This window comes from Vicia villosa, unplaced genomic scaffold, assembly GCF_029867415.1.
Source record: "Vicia villosa cultivar HV-30 ecotype Madison, WI unplaced genomic scaffold, Vvil1.0 ctg.000673F_1_1, whole genome shotgun sequence".
Classification (NCBI taxonomy): Eukaryota; Viridiplantae; Streptophyta; class Magnoliopsida; order Fabales; family Fabaceae; genus Vicia; species Vicia villosa.
This window is the reverse complement of record NW_026705299.1, coordinates 470,352-480,932: the sequence shown is the minus strand read 5'-3', so window position 1 is coordinate 480,932 and position 10,581 is coordinate 470,352. Positions and strand designations below refer to the sequence as shown.

The following is a 10,581-nucleotide window of genomic DNA, read 5'->3' as shown; positions in this document are numbered from 1 at the left end:
AAACTTAACGACAACATTGATTATAATAAAAAATAATTAAATGATAAAATTGGACAATAAAACTTTTCTTATCAAATTGATAGAATTTCAGATTAATTGTTCCATGTATTATTAACGGTTTAATTTTATTAAAATTTTCTACAAATTGTATTTAAAATGGTTAATAATTAGTATGGAATGACTAAAAGGCAGCGTGTTAAATGGACTACTCATTCAAATAAAAATATTATAATTAATTAGGGCTAAAGACAATTGAATAAGTTTAAGTGTGTAATTACGTTTAAGGGTATGAAAAAATCTCTCAAACTGGTTTTTATATATTAAAGTAGATTCCTAATAAAATTGTCAACAAATCTTCAATAAAATTAGTACTATATTCGTTTAATTTCTTAATCTTTTAAAAATATAATTTGTAAAAATAGTGGTTTAATTGAATTAATTAGGCACATAAAATGTAATAATAATGGTAATAAAAAAGTTATTATTATTTATTATTATTTTTATCTCCCTATAAAAGATTATTAATTGTATAAAAAATTTAGATACATGTTTAAAAGTTTAATAGATCAAAATCAAAACATCTTCAAGGTGCAAATGATCTTTAATATATTTGATAACGTTTGGATCTTAACTCACTTTTAGAATATGTCACATAAGATTATAACAAAGCATTCAATAAAAATTCTTCAAACTATATTGGTATCAATAGTTATTTCTCCAAAAATTCTCCCATCCAAGGGTTAGTAGACATAAAAATTCTTCAAACTATATAGGTATCAATAGTTATTTCTCCAAAAATTCTCTCATCCAAGGGTTACAGTAGACATAAAATAAACAATTTTATTAATTTTTGATTATGATAAAAATAAAAGAAACTAAATTTAATGCATTTATAATTATTTTTATGTAGTTTGTATTTTTATTTGCTATGGAAATATATGAACTGAAGAATCAAATTTGATTTATGATTCTTTAAGATAAAATAAAATAATTAAAATATAAAGATTAATTTTTATTTATTATATGATAAAATAACATAATTATTTCGAAAGATATATTTTAAAAATGTTTTATTGGTATGTGTGAAATGTGAAAATTTTGCTTATATATAAGAATGGAGGGAGTATATATTAAAAAAAATACACTCTCAATAAAGCTACTTTCCCTAAAAGATTATAAAATTGAAAAAATTATTAATGACACTTGTGAGCAAATCATTTCAGAGATAAGCCCTTAGAATTCTGCATTGATGTCTACACAAATAAACTGAATTTCCATTCAATAAAGTTTGCTTCCATAATCCCCAAAAGGCAACAATTTTACAATTTAACAAAAACAAAAATAAGAAAAGAAAACTAATAAAATAAAAATGAAATAAACTATAAAAAAATTCTCAATCTCCAACATGAGTTCAGATATACACACATCTGAAAAAATACAAATTTTATAATGTCTAAAAATATATTTTCGAACAACTTATGTCATTCAAAAATACAATTCTCACTTCTTAACTAGAATCATCATTAGAGACAGAAGAGGTCCAATACTTTTTGACAGCAAATAAAAGTTTCTCCCTTTCAAGAGGTCCATCTTCATGATCCACAATTTGACTCTCCCAATCTAAGCCATTGATTATGCTTTTTACTTTGACCAATATATCAACATCATCTCTAATTATTATACTTCCTTCTGGTCTAAGAATCCTATCCATCTCTAGCAATATGTCTTCCAATTCACATCTATAAACCAAAAAGACAAGTTAATCATTACTCGGGTCAAAAGTTTTTTTCCATTGGTTTTGAGGGCATGTAAGATAGATGTTATCATATATGGTTCAAAATTTATCATAATTAAACCGTATTTAAATAGACATCATAAAATATTTGTTAACTAATCTAGATATCAGCTTCAAAAAAATTAAGACGACTTTGATAAGATATATATATTTATTAGTTGTTCAATATATTCATCTATTAGTCAATATATATAATCTATTTATAAACTATAGATTACTTATTCATTATATTTGAAAAATAAATCATATAAAAAAATAAATGCATACCTGTCATTATAAAGGCTAAACACAGAATCAGCATGAATTAAGTCATAAGTTCTAGGATAAGTAGACATAGCTTCACACCTGCAAATAAACAATTAAACTTCAAATCAAACTCTTTTGAAAGTCCAAAAAAACTAATAAAAAAGAAAGCAAACACTTCACTAACCAATTATGATACAATCCAATCAACCCTCTTTCATAAACTGCTCCAAGAGTATCAACTTTAGCTTGAATTGGAACAACATTCATAACCCAAACTGGATATTTAACCAGTGAAGCTGCAAATCCACCCAAGTAAGCATTCATGTCTAACAAATTGCGGTATCTACCGGCTTTTCCTAGTTGATTGTTAACTTTTTTGTAATATGATACTCTTTTGTTCCATAGTTGATTGTCTTTTGAGAATGTTTGTGGTGTGACACTTTTTATGGTCCCTTTTGAAATCCTTGGTGGAGTTGATTTTAATCTTTGAGGCCAATTGTTTAATGCTCCACGTGATGTTTCTTCTTTGTTGGACACTTCAGGTAGTGGATTCAAACATGTTTGCATGTTTGTGTACCTAAAAAAACACGATTAAAAAAATAAATATTTTTCTCTGCAGATAGACGAAGTGATTATAATAATAAGAAAATCACGCACAATCTTAAGTAACAGGGTTTGAACCCTAATCATGATGTTCAACCTAACAATATCATGGTGAATAAAATTTAAACATAAGATATGATAGAAAAATGAGGCACATACCAAGCTTTATCAGGGTTATTATCCTCTTGGCAAAAAGGCCTATTTTGTGTGCAATCAAAATGGTTTTTGGGCTTTTGCCAAATAGCAATATCATCTTTTTCAACTAATTTGTTCCAACAAAGGCTTTTAGCAACATTCTCAATTTTGGTCTGTTCATCATTCAAATCTTCTTTTGTTCTTTCCCATCCTTTCCAATATTTCTTCCAACGAATTGGTGGTCCGGATAAAATCCAATACCCTCCAGGGCGTAGGATTCTATCAATTTCATTTAGATAAAGTCCATCTGAAAAAATCAACACAAATTTAGTTATGAATAAATTAAAACGGTTCAGTTCAATCCAGATGATTTCTTATTATAATCCAATTCAATTCGGTTTAGTTATCTAAGTGAAGTGTACCCTTAGCATTATCCAATAGATATTGCATGAATCAAAAGAGTTGAGTTTGCATACCATATTCAGGCCATGGAATGAGGCATCTAGAACAATGTGCCATGTCAAAAGCTCTAGAAGGGAAAGGCAATCTTTTAGAGGCTAAGACACCAATAATAGCAGGAACACCTCTTTCAAGAGCAAATTGAACTTGTGCTTCATGAGTGTCTCTTGGTGCAATTGACACTGTTAATATGTCACGTGATAAAAGATATGCACCCCAACTAGCAACCTGAAATACATATTATCATTATTTAACTCAAATCTTATTATCAATAAATAATAATTATCTTAATCAAGGCCGTCTCAATATTTTGGAGGCCCTGTGTAGGTTAGTCATGGTTTAACCATGACAAAATAATTAGAGGTCCTAATTAACCTCATTTTAATAGTGGCAAATATTTATGAGGCCCTTTTTAGTTATAGTTTAATCATAAAAAATTTGAGACTCTATGCGATAACCCGCTTTGCACGACCTTAAAGACGATCTTGAATTCTTAATAGTTATGTTTAGTTACATGTAGTTTTTAGTTAATGCTTTGTAATAAATTAGTTAAGATTGATTAATTAATCATAATATTACATAAAGTAGTAGGTGTAAAAAACATACACCATTCATGTACACCGGATCAAATATAGCATAGATATCTATATTGTTGTATCAGAACAAAAGAAAATTAATAACTAAATATTTTAAAAAAACAAAAACGTATAATATTACGGTTTAAAAGTCATTTATAGTGTAAAAATAATTTTTTTTTTTAATAAGCAATTTGTAAAAATAATATTTCTCATATTTATTTTAGGTTTTTTCTAGTTGAATTACAAAATAATTCAATCATGTTTTATTTTATTTTTCTCTATCTCATCATTATTTTTCTTTTTATTAATGACAAAGAATAAAGCTTATAACATGAACATCATTGTAGGGATGGATCGAATCTTTTATGGAACCCTTTAGTCATATGACCAGCACGTGCATTTAATACAATTTTTTTTATAATTCATGAAATGTAATTTATGGACATCGAGACACTAAAATGTCTAAAGTTTTTTGAGAAAAGCTATACTTACACCATTTTGTAACACTGCACCGTAATTTGATACACAAAATATACTATTTTTATTTTTTAATAATTTATTTGAACTTTGAGTTATGTGTCAAGCCAATTACTTTGTTGCAGCAATAGATGTAAGCTACCGTGTATATACAAAATGGTGTCAAAGTAGCACAGCTCAAGTTTTTTTTATCGATTTATATATAAGTATATCATAAGTTTAGAAAATGACCTAGATGTATAGTCAATGATCTAGATGCCCATATTTCCTGGAAAAACAGCTACCTAGCCCCGGTCCATTCCTATTGTAGTCACTTGCACGAGACATGATTTTTTTATTTTAGTGATATTCTTGTCATTAAACTTAACGTTAATTGTGGGGTTAAATTATGATACTAGGTATAGGAATAATGTTAAATTTATCATAGCGAATCTCTAGGCATTGCTGAAATGCAAAAATAGTGTCAGAAATCTTCCATTTTTATATCCTTTCATGAATGGCCCAATCTGATCAGCAAAGGGCACATACAGATACCATTATCCAAATGTATTGACTATTTTTATATCACAAAATAGTACTAATGTAACAAACAAACAAACAAAAATCAACAATTTATAGCTTACATATAAGTTATCTAATATCAATTTTTTAAGACTTAAATGCACTTTTGGTCCCTGTAAGTTAGCGAGTTTTTGTTTTTCGTCCCTGTAAGTTTTTTTTGTTGGTATGAATCCTTATATCTTACTTTTTGCTTGTGGTTTAGTCCCTAAAGCCAAAAATCCGCACGAAAATCTGCAGGTTTTTCTGCGGATTTTCCTGCGGATTTTGATTTTAGGGACTAAAACAAACGCGAAAGTGACATATAGGGACTCATACCAAAAAAAAACTTACAGAGACGAAAATCAAAAACTCGCTAACTTACGGGAACCAAGGGTGCATTTAAGCCATTTTTTAAACAATACTTTTACATGTAAATCATTCATCCCAGGAAATTTATTAAAGGATCGTGTTAACATGTGTATTAAGAATACTAATTATAAATTTCTTTAAAAGAATACTAAATGCAAAATCAGAAAAATATACAAAAAAAAATATTACTCTATTATACTGAATTCTACCTATAAAATTATTGGTTTAGAGTGTGATAAGGAAAAATGATGAAATGGGATAATATCTATTTTAAAATAATATTAAATTAGAAATGATCTAAAAAATATTAGGTAAAAATATAATTGAAAAAAGTAATTAATATTATATTGAGAATAGTCAATCATTTTAAAATATTTTTATTAATTCAGATAGCTTTTTATAGTAAAAAACATTATTTTTTTATTAATATATTACTTTTAACACTGTAAAATCAATATTTTTAATTTTACATGTATATAATTATAAAGAGAAAATGGATAGTAGACTGCCAATGTAAATGATTTTTACACTGTTAATTAATGAAAATTATGTATTACGTCAAGTCAGACAGTAAATTTTAAAATACTTATATAATTTAACATTTTAAAATATTTTAATTACATATCTGTGCAAAACTTCTTCACACTGAAAAATACACTACCATTAAACTTAATTATAAATACAAAATACATTATGAAATAATTTATTGACAATAGAGTAAATAAAAAAGCAAATGAGTAATGAAAAAAAAAAGTAAGACAGTGATTTACACTTATTTTGGGCCCATTGATTAAAAGCATGAATTGACTAGAAAATTGTTTGAGAGAAAAGAACAAATTACTATACCCCATGACAATAATATCCCAAAAGCCTACCCCATACAAAGACAAAACACCCTATCAATTTCCATTTTTGGAACCTTACGCCAGCCATATGCCATGTTCACATTTCCTATTTCATAGGAAAGGAGATACTATATCATTCCTTAACTTCATACTATAAACAAAATAAACCCTACTTTGGTTCATAAAAAAAACTTCCTTGGGTTCATATCAACCAAAAAAACCTTCCTTAGTTAGTACTACTACTAAAAAATGTAATACTGCTATTTATACACAAAAAATACTATTCTTTAAAAATCATTTTTAGATGTAGATATAATAGAAAAACATTCATAATATGTGCAAAATTTTGTTATGAATGGTAAAATTATCTTTTTAGTCCTAGAAGTATGTGAAAGCAAATGAAAGTTGTGGCTAAAAGTAAAATGTACCACTAGATTAAAATCTTACGAAAAAAATATAAAGACAACGACAAAAGAAATAGATACGTTAACCTTCAAGACAAAAATGTCAACTTTCACTCCAATTTTGTTACTTAATAAAGTACTAGTTTCTTTCATCTAAAATACAAAAACAACACTATTGAACGTACTTATAATTAGCAGTAAAAAAAATTAAATTAATTCTGATTAAAAATGAATTAATGATAAATTAATTTATAATTGAATATTTATATAAACAAAAATGAATTTAAAAATAAATGAAGCTTGAAAAAAAATGCTTACCCCACAGCCAGTATCAACAGCGGTTCGAACAGAACCATCTTTAAGATTTATAAGCTTTCCAATATCGTCAATATATTTATCAGCACCATCTGGGAACATGGTACCACCACCAGGAAAACGGAATCTGTCACCGTCAAAACGGATCCAGTTTTGAACTGCTTTCTCCACCGTTAAATGACGGTAAGGTACATTTGCATACCATGCCATGTCTCTACTTGTGGGCCATGGGAATGGGTTTTTGTAACCCTTGGGTGCTGGAACACGACATTTTAGTATTTCGTTTTTCTTTGGACAGTGTCGTTCGCGGTAAATCATTCTGTCGCGCGTGTGTTTTAGGGAGCGTGCGCGGTCTTCGCAGGGGGTGTAGTCTGTTAGGGAGGGGGTGCAGGATGGGTAATGGTTGGAGGAGGTGGAGGATGTGGTGGAGGAGGATATTGGGTCTGATAGGTTGTGGTGTGGGAAGAAATCTAGGTTGGTTGTTTTTTGGTTTTGGTTTTGGTTTTTTGTTGGGTTTTTTTGGAGACATTGAGGTTTGGTGACTTTTGTGGTTGTTGTTGTTGTGGTGGTGTTGTTTTGGTATGAACCTAAAAGGTAGGAAATGATGCAAAGAAGAGCTAGGAGAGAGTAGAGATTTGTTTTTTTGCAGTTGAAAAAGGAGGTGGATTTGTTGGGTTTGAAGGGTTTGGGGGAGGTGCTGTTAGCACTTGGCATGGTGGAGTTTGAGGAAGTGTCTGTGGGAGTTTGAGGAAGATGAGTTTTATGATGATTATGTTATGTGTTTGAGGAAATGGTTGTGGGAGGAGAATCTAAGAAAGGATGGGATGGGACCTGATTTTGGGAGAAAGGGAAATGTGAGTGTTTCCCTAATGGGCCAATGAGTTTGCTTGTTACTATGGTATTGAATAATTTTAGTGTTGGTAGTATTTTATTGACATGATAGAGTACATTGAAGAGGGGTAAAAACAGAGGGGAACTAGTAATTGCTTATTTAAGTATTGTCTACTCTTTCCATACATTCTTCTTGTATGGATATAAAGATGATAAGATGTTGGTTGTTTGTTGGTTGATATTTATTCTACCACAAAATTGCATTTACCAGTGCACTTCAAATAATTTTGTTAGTTTTAGATTAGGTCAATGTTAGATAAACAATTTAGAGTGTATTTGGTTTTATGATTATGAAATCGATTTTGAGTGAATCTATTTTGCAAAATTTATTTGGATTAAAAGTGAGTTTAAAATAAAGTGATTTATGTTTTAATGTTTTTATATAAAAATGAGTTGAATAATAAATCTAAGTTTAAAAATTACTTTGAAATTTAAAGTTTTAAATTTTAATGTGAAGTGACATCAATTCTAGAGACAAAAGAAATGTATTTATATATAGAGTTATGGCAAAAAAAAGTCTCTTCGTCTCATAAAAATGTTGTAATTAGATTATGTAAGATTCTTATTTCATACAACATCAATGGAAGTGTGAGATGTAGAAAATAAACACCAGTAACCCTCACACGCTTATGATAGGGAAGTGATGTGCTTAGGGCACTCGAATGCCATTATAGAATTGTGGCTTCATCCTGACCTTTGGTTATGACTTTTGATTTTTCCATTGGATCCCCGTCGTTGATCTTGATGCCCTTATGTATATAAATAGGGAATTTAAAGATGGTTTTCACTTTTCTAACCTTTTTTTTGCCTTTGAGATTGATTCCCTTCTTCTATTCTGATTCTCGCGATCATTGTTTAGACTTTCTGGATTTCAAGTTCTTTATTTTTACTCACCTTGATCTTCATATCTTCAAAACTTGTATTAAAACATAAGATACTTACCTCTTAACCTTTTCTTTTCTCTGATTTACATTAACTCTTATGTTATGGTCAACTTAGGAAACCCATAAACCCTTTTTATCGACCTTAGCAATGATTTATAAATTTGTTATGTTTCTTCCCGAATTGAGACCAAGGTGATAAATCTATAAGTGATGGAACTAGATACGTCAAACCCAAGGGTGTTTATCTTATAAAATAGAGAGCTCTCTCATACTAAGCTACATATGAAGGAGGTTGACTTTGATGATTCTTTTCATTTTGACACAAAAGAACTCGCATTCTGTTGTTGTATGAGGTTGAATAAGCTCATCATGAGTTTTTTGGAGCCTATTATTCCTAGGCTTGGAGTTGTTGAATATTGTGTGACAATTTCAATCTGGAGGAATAAATCGATGGTAGAAGATAGAGTTGACGGTGATATGACGATGAAAAAAATTGATGTTGGAACAAAATAATCTGAAGAAAAGTTAGGATATGAGTTATGTTGCGATTGATCGAATGATTCTAGTTAAACATTTATTAGTGAGAATTCGATTTGCGTTGTCTTGAAGCATTTGAATTATTGACCGGACATCAGGAGCAGGAAATATGTTGCAGTGAGCAGCTGATCAAGTTACCTTAGATCTTACAATTAGAGAAGATAGTGGAAAGAGGATGCGAGAAGATTAACAGTCTTCAAAACGGTTAATTGTAACAATTATGGTGATCAGAGTTGTTAATAAAAACGGTTGCGGTAGCACAGTTGGGAATATAAGAGCAAATTGATGAAAAAAATCGTGAAATCAAAAAACGGTGTCTACAATTGGCGTCATTATTTTGTATTAGAATATGGGTAATGCTAACGAGTGCCCCAGGGGCACTGGTTAAGAGATTAAAAAGGTAAGTTAACCATTGTTTAATAAAGTAAAAAGATCAGTTTTTTACCTAAAATATATGTAATCAATGCATGAAAACATAGATAATTAATTTTTTTTAAAGAATATTGTGTATATTCAATGTATTGAATATGCATATTTTCTTTATTAGGAATGCTTAACCAGTGCCCCTGGGGCACTCGTTAGCATGACCCTTAGAATATATAATGTTTGAGATGCAGAAGATGACCATAATGGAAATGCTTATGGTTAGTGGTTGAGGTATTTAATGATCAAAAGGGAAGAATATATGTAAAGTTATCACTCCAATGTTCAAGTCAATGTGTATATGACGTTAAACTAAGCAATATGAATGAGAAGAATACTCGAGGATAACTTAAATTTACGCTTATATAATGGCGATGGCTAAAACCGACATGGTTAATCCAACTTGAATTGCAGAGGGTCGTTAAATGTAATAAGTGGTAAAGATGAGGATGGTGGTGTGCTCTAATGCTGTGCTTTAAAGTGAAAATACATATGTTCATTAATCAACGTAGTGTATGTAATTGACCAAATTTTATTGGGCAATTGATCAGACCGAAACAATTCTTATATATATATATATATATATATATATATATATATATATAATTAGTTTATTTATTATAATATTCTAATTAATTATAGTTAATGGAGTGGGTAAGTAGAGAGAAAATAATAAATAAGAATATAATGATAAAAATAAAAAATGATGTATAAATATTTTAAATTGAAAATTATTTTAAAAAATAAGACACGGAAAAATCATGTTTTAGCGGCCGGATAGTGTGATAATTATCTACAAATAAGCTCAAACTAACTAATATTTATCCATAATTCTCAATATAACCATGTTTTATAAAATCAATTAAAGTGGAGGTGCCAATTTTTTAGTAACATGTGGATTTTTCTACAAATTTGAATTTACTTGTGATTAGATTCTTAAGTTTTTTGTATATTGATAATTTTAAATATAATTCGCAAGTAAATCTGCATGTACCGTCAAATTTGCAGGTAATTGAAAAAAAATATAGGAGGCGTCAATCTATTTTCTTAAAATAAAATAAAAACATGATTATATTAAAA

The 10,581-nt window shown here is 28.9% G+C and overlaps 1 protein-coding gene across 1 annotated transcript; it reads right to left on the bottom strand.

Moving 5' to 3' along the window:
* Nucleotides 1-1,375: 1,375 nt before the first annotated feature.
* On the bottom strand, nt 1,376-7,693 carry LOC131630337 (probable methyltransferase PMT16). The gene is made up of 6 exons (XM_058901127.1): nt 6,770-7,693; nt 3,256-3,466; nt 2,804-3,086; nt 2,226-2,618; nt 2,063-2,140; nt 1,376-1,739 (listed from the first exon to the last, which is right to left on the bottom strand). The coding sequence occupies exons 1-6, from the start codon at nt 7,478-7,480 to the stop codon at nt 1,508-1,510; spliced, it is 1,908 nt and encodes a 635-aa protein (XP_058757110.1). The 5' UTR covers nt 7,481-7,693; the 3' UTR covers nt 1,376-1,507.
* Nucleotides 7,694-10,581: the final 2,888 nt, after the last annotated feature.